Source organism: Oratosquilla oratoria, chromosome 14 (genome assembly GCF_046742065.1).
Source record: "Oratosquilla oratoria isolate Oo_2021 chromosome 14, ASM4674206v1, whole genome shotgun sequence".
Classification (NCBI taxonomy): Eukaryota; Metazoa; Arthropoda; class Malacostraca; order Stomatopoda; family Squillidae; genus Oratosquilla; species Oratosquilla oratoria.
The window spans coordinates 18,653,726-18,668,311 of record NC_134790.1 but is presented as its reverse complement, the minus strand read 5'-3'; the positions used below and the strand labels follow the sequence as shown (position 1 = coordinate 18,668,311).

The 14,586-nt window shown below is 38.9% G+C and overlaps 1 protein-coding gene across 1 annotated transcript in view; it reads left to right on the top strand.

Annotated features, from left to right (window-relative positions):
• The first annotated feature begins 223 nt into the window (after nucleotides 1-223).
• LOC143032764 (trehalose synthase/amylase TreS-like) overlaps nucleotides 224-14,586 on the top strand; it is a 49,658-nt gene continuing 35,295 nt past the window's right edge. Inside the window, exons 1-2 of the mRNA XM_076197755.1 lie at nucleotides 224-375; nucleotides 5,235-5,560. Coding sequence (XP_076053870.1) covers nucleotides 5,528-5,560 — 33 coding nt within the window. The 5' untranslated portion in view covers nucleotides 224-375; nucleotides 5,235-5,527. The remainder of the gene's footprint in view (nucleotides 376-5,234; nucleotides 5,561-14,586) is intronic.

Here is a 14,586-nt window from a genome sequence, read left to right as displayed (position 1 = left end):
AGCAGCATACATGGTGATCCACTGCAAGTCTACCTACATTGATTGCACCATTACAGGCAGTGCTAATTAGTTTGATGTATACAGTTTTCTAACTTCAAAATGTTTTCATATGTATGTTGTGTAATATAATAATAATTCAAATCTATTTTTTTTTTTTTTTTCAATATAGTAGTTGTTGGCAAGCTGTCTAGTTTTTTTTTAATTTTCCAGAGTGGCAACACTGCTTGTCAGTGCAATGAAAACCTTGTTCGGGGTGAGACGGGCACTCCTACGTGTGACAGCCTCACTGGGCGGTGTTTGGCTTGTACTGGGAACACAGCTGGTTGGCATTGCCATTTATGCAAACCAGACCATTATGTATGGTGACCCAGAGAAGTAAGTAGAAATAGATTGGATTAGTAAAATCTGAATAAAGAAATATTTTTTGTTGTCGCCATGATGCTAGTATGTGACTGCATGTACCTGTTACCTGTATGTACGTAGCCTTCTTCTGGCCTAAATCTCCCTAAGTAAGAGAAGGGACTCCATAGGCCACACCACTGATCATGTCAACTCAACATTTGTAGTTGTTCTCGATGGTTTTTGTCTGCAAATCGTAGCATTCACTCAGCAAAGAGGTGTGTTTTCAATCTTTTTTTGAAAACACTGATATTATCACACTGCTTGACACAGGTTGATAGCTTGTTAAACAGTCGAGGGGCACAGTTTTGAAAGGCTCTATATCCGATTTCTTGATAATATCTTGGTTCATTAAGCCGACAGTGTTCAGTGTTATGTCGCAGAATAACTTGAGACATTGTGTAGTAATCTTCTAGCTCATTTAAGTACATTGGTGTACTTTTTTTTTTTTTTTTTTTTTACTGTGAGTACACATATTTTGTATTCTATTCTAGCTTTTATTGGGAGCCAGTGTAATTCAATTAATGTGGGAGTAATTCTTTCTCAATGAGGAATATTTTTTATCAAACGTGCAGCTCTTTTCATTATCATATGCAGTTTCTTCAGCAGGTAGTTTGGCAGGCCGTAATAAGAAAAATTGCAGTAGTCTAACCTACTGATAACATGATTGTGAATTGTTTTTTTCATCAAATCTATGTCAAGGTATTTTCTAACAAAGGATAAGTTTTTCAAATGGTAGTTTGCAACTTTCACTATGCTATTTACTTTCTCACAGAAATCTAAGTTTTTATCAGTTATAATAATCCCCAAGTCTTTCACTTTGTTGTTAAGTGGCATGTATGTGTCAAGAGCTTTGAAACTTGTAAGGTCATAGCAAACTAGATCATTATGTTTTCCGATTACCATACACTCATTCTTGTCCTAATTAAGTTTCAATTTCTTTGAGTTCATCCAACTTTTCACTTCACTTATTATTTCATTCAATTTAATTTCAGTTTGGACAATGTTTGTTAATGTTAGATAAAACTGTGTGTCATCAGCATAAAGCCTAAAGTCATTTTCATGATTTCTTAGTATCTGTGCAAGGCCGATTGTGTAAATACAAAAAAGAATTGGACCTAATACACTACCTTGAGGTACCCCCTCTATGTAGCGTTCTTATTTCCGAAAAGGTACCACCAAATTGCACTCGATAAGTTCTGTTTTTAAGATAACTCTCCAGGTATTCCAAAGCTTCATTAACTATTCCAATGTTATGACAATCTTGTATTCATAGATTATGTTCAACAGTGTCGGAAGCTGCACTTAGATCTAACAAAATTAAAATGCTACATTTACCTTCGTCCATGTTTACCAACATATTATTCACCACGGCACATAAGGTTGTTTTTAGTTGAGTGTAGTCTTCTATATGCTGACTGATTGTCAGGAAAAATATTGATGGCCAACAAGTGTTCCATTAACTGTTCAAGGATTACTTTCTCAAACACTTTTGATAAAAATGTTAGGTGAGATACAGGTCTATATGAAGTCAAAGATTGTGGATCTTTATTGGCTTTAACTATTGGCTTCACTGTGGCATCAGGAAAAACCCTAGTGGCAATACTAGTATTCACCAACTCGGTCACTACCCCCCATGCCAGTTTATCAAGATTCCCACCGGTGAAAATTTTCCTGAAGGGAATCGGATCGTTATCACAGAACGTTGGATTTGCTCTAAGTATGATAGATTTAATCTTTGGTATGTCTTTTTGCTGAAAACATTCTAATCTCTCTTGATCGTCTGGTATAATTATTATAGGTATTCTGTAGTCATTGGTAGAAAAACCTCTTATTGCATTCTCAATTATCTCTTCAAAGAAGTAAAGAAACATTTGGGCCACTACACAATCAGAATATCCCTCCGGCATCTTTTTCTGTTTATTGTTGCCAGTTCAACTGCTTAATATATTATAGAGCAATCTAATATCGGATCCGGCTTCACTGGTTTTACCTCTACATTATTCATGTTTTCGTCGAACAATAACTTTTTTTCATCCTGTTTTGCTTCAATGTAGGCTAGTCTAGTTTCATTTGTCTGATCTCTGCACCATTTTCTTTCCTTTTCTTTTTTTCTTGTTAATAGTATTAAGCCCATTAAACCCCGTTGAATCATCTTTGATGGTCATTTCCTTTACAACTCTAGGGCATTGAGAGTTGTATAATTGTTTTATGGTGCTATTAAAATATGTTTGTCAAACAAATTGCACAATTTGTATATAACTTTTCATGGACGCAACTTTCTAGTTTTTTCTTAGTGAACATTATTTTCTTCTTTCGTTTTAAGTCTCTACTGAATGGAAGCTTAAATTGCACAAGTTTATCAACAGGCGACACATCACAAACTTCACCAACCTCCATCTCCATAACCAAGTCTCTATCCAAAGCACAGAAAACAAAGTCTAGAGTATGTCCACTTATTAGTTAAATTCAAGGAAGACATTATCTCCAAAAACGTGACTGTTGATGCAATGTTGTCATCAACCCAGATATTGAAGTCTCCACAATTAACAATTTCTGTACTGATCATATTAACTGTCTCTAAAAACTGGCGTAAATCAATAAATAGGTTAACATTGGTCTGCGGTGGTCTATATACAACCACAAAAGAACACTTTTCTGCTCCTGTCTCACACGTCATGTACATGCCTTCATATGTATATTGTGTTTCAATTTATTTAACAACAATTTTTTATTCAAAGGTATTTCTTAAAAATAGACCAACTCCTCCTCCACCTCTTCTTATATCCCTAGAAACATGAACAAAGTTATAAGAGTCAGGAGTCGTTTCTTTTATTTTCACATTTTCACCAACACTTAACCAAGTTTCAGTTAGCGCTAATATATCAAGATCATTATCCTTCAATAAGTTATATATTTCAAATGTTTTGTTGCCAACTGATTGTATGTTTCACAATCCACACTTAACACTACTATTCAGTCTAACAACAGCCATCATCTGTTAAATTACATATCCTACTTATTTCAGATTGGTAGACAGGGCAGTTAATGGTCATTAGCACTGAGATATTTCAGTTTTCTTGTATCTGACACAGTTAATACATTTCTCAATGGTAGCTGTACAGTCTTTGGATGCATGATTACCCGCACATTTAAAGCAAACGGGATCATCATCATTATCATTCTTAGCCTGACATTTATCAATCTTATGGTTGAACCTTTGGCAATAGTAGTAAACCATTGGGTGATACCTATCTCGAACAGTAAATCTCACTGTGTTATTAGCCGCATGTTTATCAAGTAGATAATGTGCACACCATTAAGTGCGCCAACCACATCTTTTTTCATTTCGCTGGATTTTTTCCCCATTTTCTTTTGCACTAACCACAAGCAAGTTTTTTTGTCTCCTTATCTCATTCCTTGATAACACTTGGCTCCATAATGGTGCTGAAGTCATGCCTACGGTAGTTTGGAGGTAAGCCGAGCCGGCTGCATGGGCGGTCGACTGTTCAGCAACCAGGCTGTCATTCTCTCACTCCTGCCACCTCTCTCTTTATACCCACAACAACATTCTCCTCCACATCTTTCTTCACTTCTTTAACCTCCTTCTTTGCATCATCTACCACGGTAACTACCTCTTTCTTCATGTCTTCAACTACTGTCTCAATTTCAGACTTGATCACAGTTTCCATATCACCTTTCAACAATTGTGAGCTATTTGACAACTGTGCCTTCATTTCATCCAACTTATTCATAATTAGATTGCCTGGGACAATACTTTCAAAACATGCGTCACATGCCTAGTTTATACTTGTAACATTGTCAGGATTGACACCTTTCAAACCTACACACTTCAAATGAGCCCATCTTATTTTCCTTGTAGGACATTTAGGGCAACCAATCCATTCCTGTTCCTTCCCCTTCGACTTGTTGCACTTATATGCTACTAGCACTCGCGGACACCCATCAGGGATAGCAGCGACATGACAGCGGTAGAGGGGTGCGCCAAGCAAGCGTCCACCTCTTGCGACTGCCATTCCTCAGGTTAAACTCGATTAGTTTGCACAAAAGTCTAATTGGCTGATAATTACCAGGATTGGATTTGTCACCCTTTTGAAACAAGGGTGCAGCATTTGCTATATATACATACATATATATATATATATATATATATAATGTATTTGCACACCTCTTCCAGATGCAAAAAATAAATTAAAAATAATACAGAGACATTTTCTGATTGCTTCTTATACACTCATATACAAAGGGTTTTTCCCCTTTACAAGGGAGGTAAACAAAAAAACAAAGGCATAAAATCCACTCCCACCCACTCCATCCCTACATACTCCACTCCCCGCCACCCTCTTCCCTCCCTCTTATCTTGGCACCTCATGGATGACGGATCATCCCTACATCTCGCCCACTGCCCTGGGTCAGAAGCAATGTCACAAGACACAGCACATCCACAGCAACGGCACTTCATAAAATTGGCAACCCCCCTCCCTCTCTGTCCCCTCATGCAGAAAAAGAGATGTGGAGAAATCCCTTCAGGCTGCGTCAATTTATTTCTCCAGGAGGAACCAAGACAGAGGGAGGGAAGTGGAGTATATGAGGGATGGGATGGGAGTGTTTTCTGTTGTTGTTTTCTGTTTTCTGTTGTTGTTGTTTTTTTTGTTGTTGTTTTTTTGTAAGGGGGGAAAAGTCTTTCGTGTATGTATATATACATAAGTAGGGCCCATAAAGTTGCCAGCTTCATCCTGATGCTTCATGACATTTGTAGATTTTTTTTTTTTATATATAACTGATTCAGATTTGTATAAATCTCCTCTCGACAGATGGCAGCTGGGCACGGCATTGGTGCCCTGGACGGAGACCTGAGTGAAGGCGACTTGCAGAGCGTGGTGCTGAATGACACGGTGGCCCCGTTAGGGTCCACACAGCCCCCTCCCCTCCCCTCCCCTGCCCCCATCCTCTGCTACCGACGACTCTGCCAATGTCGGATTAGGAGGCGGGGGAGGCCAGCCAGCTGGAGGGGTAGTGGGTCAACCGCCACCACCGCAGCAGCAGCAATAGCAGCAGCAAAGACCCAATTCAGTGCCACAGTACAATCCTGTACCTGCAGCTTCCTATGGTTCGCCAGGCAGCGCGGCGACCAGCCCAGGTGGGGTGCGGGGGGAGAGGAGCAGTGGAAGGGGGGGGGGGTTACTAGTTTCGCTTTATGTACAGTGATGCATAAAAAAGTGTTTTTTTAATCGCAAGTTTATTTATTTATTTTTTACTTTTTTCACTTTTTATTTATTTATTTATTTTTATTTTTTATTTATTTATTTATTATTATTATTATTATTTTTTTTTGCTGTGTCTTGCGACACTGCTTCTGACCCAGGGCAGTGGACAAGGTGCAGGGATGACCCATTATCCAGGAGGTGCTAAGATGAGAGGGAGGGTGGAGGGGTGTGGAGTGTATTCAGGGATGGAATGGGTGGGAATGATTTTATGCCTTTTCCTTTTTGGCTACCTCCCTTGTAAGGGGGGAAAAGCCTTGGTATGTGTATGTATGTATCTTTTACACATCCAAATTTGTTCAAGTATATGAAAACAGGTGTAAGTACTTGATTCATCCCTCCACATATGCGTATCTACCTTATCCAAAGAGACATCAGACACAGTATAAAAATAAACAAGTAATTGACCTTTTTAGCCAAGACTCAGATGCTGCAACAATATGGCTACCTTACAAAATTTGCTCTTAGTATAATCTTCAAAGATTAAACACTCCAAATTTCCTTGTCATGAATGGTTAAACATACACATAAAATAGGATATATAATAAGGTATGCACATATTAATCATGGTCTATGGGCCTGAAAAAAAACACGAAAATATCCATGTTTTCTATATTAGAAACATGTTTTTTATATAAAAAAAGGTCTTTTTATAAAAAAAACAGCAGTCTTTTTATTAAAAAGAATCAGCAGTTTTTCTTTTTCTTTTTTTTTTTAGTTGCATCTACATGTGTATGTGTCAGGAGATGGGAGACCAGGAGAGAAGTTTTGAAGAATTTTTCGGAAGGTCTTAGTTTAGTAGCAGCTTGTCGCATTGTGCTGCGGATTTCCCCGAGATCAGAAGTTTGTTTGGACACCATAAGTGAAATGATATTTATTTTTTATTCAGAGTGCATGAAGCAAAGGAGAACACCTTTTGACTACCTCCCTTGTACGTATGCATGAAGTAAAGAGTGCAAAGAGGCAAGTTGAAGAGAGAGAGGAAAGGGTAAAGGTATTTCAGCATAAGCTCGCTATATTAATCTCCCCCAATTGTGGAAAGCCTTGAATAGTAAACTCAGTAGTTTGAGGGAAAAAAATCTTGTTTCATAGATACATACCTACAAAGCAAATAATAATAAACAAACGGACAAATGATAACAAAATAAATAAGCAAATAATATAAAATAAATAATAATCATTCATACATTCTGTAAACTTTTCTAATTGGACTTTAGTTGAATTAGTTTGTTATATTGAGCTTGTACTGTAAATGGTACTTGTTAATGGAAGAGAAAGCTGTGAGGTGGAGATGGGCAGATTATTTCAAGGAGTTGCTAATTGTAGAGGAGGATAGAGGGAGCCAGGAGGTCTTTGATAGTAGCCATGGGAGATGATGATAGAGACTGACTGGGATAGGAAAGGAGAAAGCTGTTCTTAAGGAGGAGGTACCGTAAATGACAGTGGAAGAGAATGAAAGCTCTAAGGCACCTGTACTGGGTGGGTGCTGTCTATAGTGTTTGCCAGAGGGTGGGATAGTAATAGTGGAGTGACTGGTGAGATTGTTCAATGTGTGTCCAAGTGAAGGAAGGGTGACTAAGAGGCAAACTAAAATGGATGAAAGTTTTTTTTTCCCCACTGCCAAAGTTGCCCAGATATTAATATTGAGTATATAAAAACAAGTGCAACTTTGGCAGTGTAAAAAAGAAAAAAAAAAAAGATCCCAAGAAACTCAAATATTTTTTTTCTGCTACCCACACCACACTGCTTATGTCAGCGGCTATGTGTTAAGACAGAAATGATGAAAAACTCATCGAAACCCTGATGCATCCAAGATTGGAATATGCATCGATGGTATGGTCCCCGCACAGAGTGAAGTACATAAGCAAGATCGAGAGAATACAAAGGGCAGCAGTGACCAAACTGGTCCCCCCCCCCAAGCATGGCAGATAAACTGTGAACTCTCTCCCCCTCCGTCCATTTATTAGAGAGGTTTACGGAGAAGATGAAGAATGTTCCCTCAGGCTGCGTTACTTCCTCATCCACTCGGAACTTTTGCACTCTCTCTTCTTTGCTCAACAGGCACTCCTCTTGCATCCCTTCACTTTTGATGGAACAACCTGTCTGATTTCTTTCCACCTGTTATCTGCCTCACCTCCACACAACATAAGAATGGGGGAGACTGCAAGAGACCATAGAGCCTACACTAGGCAGTTCCATGTCCTTTACCATCTGTCATCCCATCCATAAAGTTATTGAATTTCCTCTTGATGATGATAATGATGATATGGTTTAACGTCACAACCCCCCCCTATTGGGAGACTAGGAAGGTGCCCCTTACAGTGAATTTTGTAGTGTGGAATTGAACAAAAATTTCCTCTTAAAACAATGAATAGTTTGAGCGCTTGCTACCTACGTTGTTACACAGTCCATTCCATTCGTTAACCACGCAGTTGGTGAACTGTTCTTGCCTATTTCCTTCTTAAACCCAAATTTGTCCAACTTGCACCCATTACTACCAGATCTGCCCTGTTGTTGTAATATGATGACCTTACCTGTGTCGCCCTTGTTCAAACCATTGACCCGTTTGAATACCTCTATCAGATCCCCCGCACTCTTCGTTTCTCCAGAGTTGAAGTTAAGATGCCACGAAGAGTCAAATATTGCTGACGTTATCCATTTTCATTACGCGGATTGTACTCCATCTTGAACACGTCAGGCTTCCTCTCCTCCTCCTCCTCAATCAGATTCCACGTCTCTGCTCCCTTGTATGATTTTCTCGTCCCTGTACATCTCTGCCTTAATTTTCACCCAAATTTATTTTTAGTCTATCCTCTTAAGTTGGTTGCTTATATTTTAGTTGCTCACTTAATTGTATTTAGTGATTAATTTATTATTAATAATTTTTTATTTTGCTTGTCATGAATTATTTTATGATATTTAAAGACCTGCTAGAAACACCAGAAGATGTATGTATTGTAGGACAGAGTTTAAGGTATTCTGCCAGGTTATGCTTTGAAGCTCTGCTTTAGTAGGTAAGTTTGCTGGTGCTATATTATGAGGTCTTAAAAGTTGGTCATTATATTCTAAACAAAAAGTACTTGTTGAATGTGCGCACTTTGAAAACCATGTCTATTTGTTATCATGGTTGCTACAGTTATGTTCTTGCATGTTTTATTCTGGGTCGCATTTGGTTATTCTGGTCATTTAGCGAGTATGGATCTCGAGCTTTTTCGGACGTGGAACAAACGTAATTCAATTCTTTTCACCTGTGTGACCTGAAATTCGGGAATATATATTAATTCCTTTTCATTTTGGAATGTTAATATTTCAATAATTTTGACAACCCTATGAACCAGTTATTTGGCATTCGTTTATAATTGAAGAGTAATCTCGACTTTTAAATTCTATTCCCCATGTGTCGTTGAGTCGGTAATTTAGGGATGTGATTGACATCCATATGGATCAGAGTCACAGAAATCTTATATGATCAGAAACTAATACCCATTCAATCTTTTTTTTCTCTCTCTCTCTCTTGTATACGTTATATACGTGGTTGTGGCCACCGCGAGCCACCAGTGTATACCAGTGTATACCAGTGTGGTACGGTTGAGTAACCGTTAAATATGGTGTGGGTGAGAGCACCGCTGGACACCAGTGTATACCGTTATGGTATGGTTGAGTAACCGTTAAATATGGTGTGGGTGAGAGTACCGCTGGACACCAGTGTATACCGTTATGGTATGGTTGAGTAACCGTTAAATATGGTTACGTAGGGAAGTCTTAATGTGGCGAGATAGACTCCAAAGCGGGAGTTTTCTATTTATTAAACAACAAGAGATTCAGTGGTTACACTACAAATGGAATGGCCCTTTGGGCTAAATACAATAAGTGCCAGGCCTTGACCTAGGGCACGATAGCTCTGACCTCCGGCCGGTAGGTTCGTGACCTACCCAGCCTCTGGCAGTAGGTTCTTCACCTACTCCAGCTCTGCCAACATTACATGGATGTCATAGAATATATAGGGTTAGAAGGGTTGCTGTAAGCAAAGGCGTTAGTCTCGTTAATCTATGGATTGGGGACGGTTTAGATATATAAGGGTTAGTTGTATAATTGGTGGAGATTGTTAGGTATATTATATCTATGTTAGTTTATGCGTAATACACTAGGGCAGTTATGATAAAAGGATTTATGATACGTTAGTCTGGTGACACTAGGCATCTATACTTGTTTGTCTTCAAATGTGCTGTGTTAGGGGTGCATATCGTGGGAAACGCAAGGTAATCAAGAGGAAGTCTCGCTCTGTTGCAAGCATGTGGATCACGTGCGTGGTGGGTGATAGTAATGGTAAAGGATACATTGCCTCCCTGACCTTTTTGAGGTACGTCCTCGTACCTTGGGTTGAGGTCGTGACAGTGGGGATGGCATACATAATTGAATATAATATAGATATGATAATTTGTAAGTTTGCTAGTGGGTGATATTGATCAACAAAATATGTTTGAATGAGTAAAAAGGGGGGATTTTTACGTATAATATCATATCTTTTTGTGTGTGTTTTCAGTAAGCTATGTACAAAAAAATTTACACTAGTATATTCTCTTTTCAATGAGGACAAATTTCACTGTTCACCATACACTTGTTTCTCTGTTCAATGAGAATTTTTTTTTTTATAATCTCTTTTCTATGAGATATTATTTGGAATGTACTATTTCACTACAGTCATAGCTTACTGAAGACATGACATCCTAAGTGGTTAGTGTGTTTTTAATTAATATGTTAGTTTGTGTAGAGCTAAAAATACATATTATATATAACATTTTATAGACATATAAACTTATACAAGTTTGTTATTTATGAGAATGGTTATTGGCTAAAATTTACATTTATATTTATTTAAGGCAGTTAATTTATTTTATTTTATTTATCTATTAATATATTTTTATTTATTCTAATGTATGTATGGTATGAATTGCTTATTCATCTTGTTTGAGTGGGTGGGGTTTTGAGTGTGTTATTTCGGGGCTTCACGGTCGGAAGGAAGTAGAGAAGTATTGTATAGATATTTAAAAAGTTTTTATAAGTAAATGATCGTGAGGACCTAACCTATCGAATCGCATGACGTCCTGCGTCCGAAGGGGGAATAATTTTTAAGTGTTAGTTATGTTCATCTTGGGAATTATCGTTGTATATTGATTTATCTTAATTTACTATGTTTCGGGTGACTGCCTGGGAGATTTCTTCGCGGTGACATTTTGATATTCTAATTCTACGTTAAAATTGAAAAATTATTTGTAAGTTAAAATTACATAGTGGATGTTTTGATTATTAGGTTTTGTTTATCGTGGTCTTTGAATTTCTATAATTGTAACTAATAGATAGTTCTACGTGAGCTAATTTACATTTAAAAAATTGTAATTAAAATGATTATTACATTTTTTGTGATACGTGTGTTATGCATATACATCTATGGGTGTATGATGTACAAGAATAAAATTAAATAATAAATTTGGGGTACTTAACGCAGGTCTGCACTGAATTCTGGAAGCACTGTTCTGCTCTGTTGGTGAATGTGACACTGTCGTGGGTTAAGTTGTTGACGTCCAGCTGACGCTGAACATCGCAGTGTCAGCAATTCTCGGTGACCCAAGGGTGGCGGTGTGTGGTTGGGGTGGGTAAGTGAGAATGCTGACCCGATGCAAGCCTCTGGTCTGGCCGGTCATAGCGAAGCTTCTGGTCTGGGTGGACATGGAGGGGGGGGGGTGGAGGTGGTTTCTCGTCCGGCTTCTGAATTATATATAAAAAAAAAAGGGGAGAATTAGTGGGAGTCTATGGTTTATACTCACGGAGATTGGTGACGGTAGTTTTTTTGTGGCGGACGAGATTGTCTCTCGGATGTGTCTCGTCGGCCTGGGTCCATCGGTATGTTGACTGAAGTCGTGACGTCGTGTCGATCTAGGAGTTGGTGCGCTGGATCTCTACAGGTGATTAGCTTGGGTTCACTGCTTGAAGGGATAGAGGTTAGATATGCTTACCGAGGTGCTGAGCTTGCAGATTTCGCGTTGTGGTTTTGATTGAAGTTCTATCTCTTGGTTTGGAGTCTTGATGAGGTGCGGTGTAGAGTTGACCGGTTCTTCTATGTCGCTGTAGATATCTGTCTACAGAGACTATGGTAGCGTACTGCCACCAGGTGGTTCAAAATCGAATGTGTTCGATTTCACCACCGATTCTAAGATTGATGCAAGGCTGCGATCTTAGAATTCTGACTGTCGTCTCGAAGGGAGTGGTTGGTTGTGCGCCTGTGGGTAGACGTGTTGCTTGCTTGACGAAGTGATGAGCTAGCTTTCTGATGCGGTTGATGAGAAGTAGACGATCTCGGTCGTCTGAGCTGCAGGCGCGGCTGATCTGAATAGAATCAAGTGGCTTGAAGGAAGATATGAGAAGTCGAAGATAGACGGTTTCTTCTTCGTTGCTCCTTCTGAATGTTCTGAATGGTAGGCGTGGCTTGAATGACTGAAGAATGTATTCGGCCTTCTGTGGTAGGCATGTGTGAAACCAGTGTTTCTTGGTATAAGGTAGGCTTGTATCTTCGGAGGTTGGAATAGAGTACCGCTCGCCAGTTGGATTGGTTGTGTAACCTTGTGTAGTATGGCTGATGACGGCGCTTCTATTCAGGACATGGGAGCACCGCTCGCCACCAGTGTATACGTTATATACGTGGTTGTGGCCACCGCGAGCCACCAGTGTATACCAGTGTATACCAGTGTGGTACGGTTGAGTAACCGTTAAATATGGTGTGGGTGAGAGCACCGCTGGACACCAGTGTATACCGTTATGGTATGGTTGAGTAACCGTTAAATATGGTGTGGGTGAGAGTACCGCTGGACACCAGTGTATACCGTTATGGTATGGTTGAGTAACCGTTAAATATGGTTACGTAGGGAAGTCTTAATGTGGCGAGATAGACTCCAAAGCGGGAGTTTTCTATTTATTAAACAACAAGAGATTCAGTGGTTACACTACAAATGGAATGGCCCTTTGGGCTAAATACAATAAGTGCCAGGCCTTGACCTAGGGCACGATAGCTCTGACCTCCGGCCGGTAGGTTCGTGACCTACCCAGCCTCTGGCAGTAGGTTCTTCACCTACTCCAGCTCTGCCAACATTACATGGATGTCATAGAATATATAGGGTTAGAAGGGTTGCTGTAAGCAAAGGCGTTAGTCTCGTTAATCTATGGATTGGGGACGGTTTAGATATATAAGGGTTAGTTGTATAATTGGTGGAGATTGTTAGGTATATTATATCTATGTTAGTTTATGCGTAATACACTAGGGCAGTTATGATAAAAGGATTTATGATACGTTAGTCTGGTGACACTAGGCATCTATACTTGTTTGTCTTCAAATGTGCTGTGTTAGGGGTGCATATCGTGGGAAACGCAAGGTAAGCAAGAGGAAGTCTCGCTCTGTTGCAAGCATGTGGATCACGTGCGTGGTGGGTGATAGTTAGTAATGGTAAAGGATACATCTCTTTCCATTACCTGCTGTGCGAGAGCCATTGTTAGTGTTGAGGCCTTTAAGGTTGTATTGCCTTGTTGACCTGGTTGACATTTACAGACCATCTGGAGGCCTTGAACTGCTGATCTGGGACTCCTGGGCTCCCCGACATGTCACCCTCGGCCACAACAAGGCTCTAGTCAAGATGAAACTTGCGAGGGGCAGGCATTGCTGTAGCAACAGAGTAACCAAGTTCAAATGATCTTTGAGACAGACTTGCGTGTTATACCAGTGCATAGAAAAAATGTGAATTTATGTAAAGTTTCGAAGATTTGTTTAGGTTTGGGATTGAGGTTTGGATTTGGTGTTCCAGTTGCACAATCTGTCTTGACTCTGCTCTGCTTAGGTATGGACCCGCTTAGTCCGTCTGACAGAAGAGTGTGCGTTCCCACCAGAGAAGGTGGGCATGTATGCTTTATTTTTTATTTTACGACTTTTTTTAGAGTTGCATTTCTTTTTTAGCCAAATTGGCTTTTTTTATTTATTTAAATATTTTGTCAAGATTCAATGATTATCTCCAAACCATTGCGTATCATGAGTCTTCAAAGTTAGCACATAAGTAGCTATGTAAGCACATGTGTGTGTTTGTGTGTATATATGTACACATGAGAAATCACATGAACTCGTGATTCTAGATATGTGGAAAAACCACCAAGGAAAATTATAAAATGATAACTGAGCGCTTTCATCTAGTTAGACAGCGTCATGGTATACACATTAATGCAAACATGTTTGCATTATCAATGTATGTAACATGAAGATGCCTAAATAGATGAAAGCCACTTGGTCATCATTTTATTATTTTCCTTGGTGGTTTTACTATATATATATATATATATATATACATATATATATATATATATATATATACACATATGTATATATATATATATATACACACATATATATTTTTTTCTGTCTTTTCTTATGTAGCTGATATAGAATGATTTGGGCTATAGGTACCTGGGAATTCACAGTTGAATTAAAAAAAAAAAAAATTTGCAAGCCACATTTGATTTAGTAACATTGGTGCAGCACTAATGAGCATATATTCACTGAGGAGATGCGCAGCACTTTGTACCGTAGTTGTTATGCTTATGATTGATGCATTGTTTGTTAAAGTAGTTCTAGTTTATGCCAAGTTGTTTTGTTTTATTATGTGATATTAATGTTACACAAGGGAAATTTCACCAGACATGATTTTTAGTGTGAAATAGCTGTGGGAGACTCCTGGTATTGTAGTGAAGGTTGAAAAATATTGTTTGGGGTACTGTGTCATTTGTTTTCAGTTGTGGTAAAGTGTCACATGCTATATTTGCTAAATATAGGGGTCTCACTAATTGCCGAACAAACCGAACAAAACCG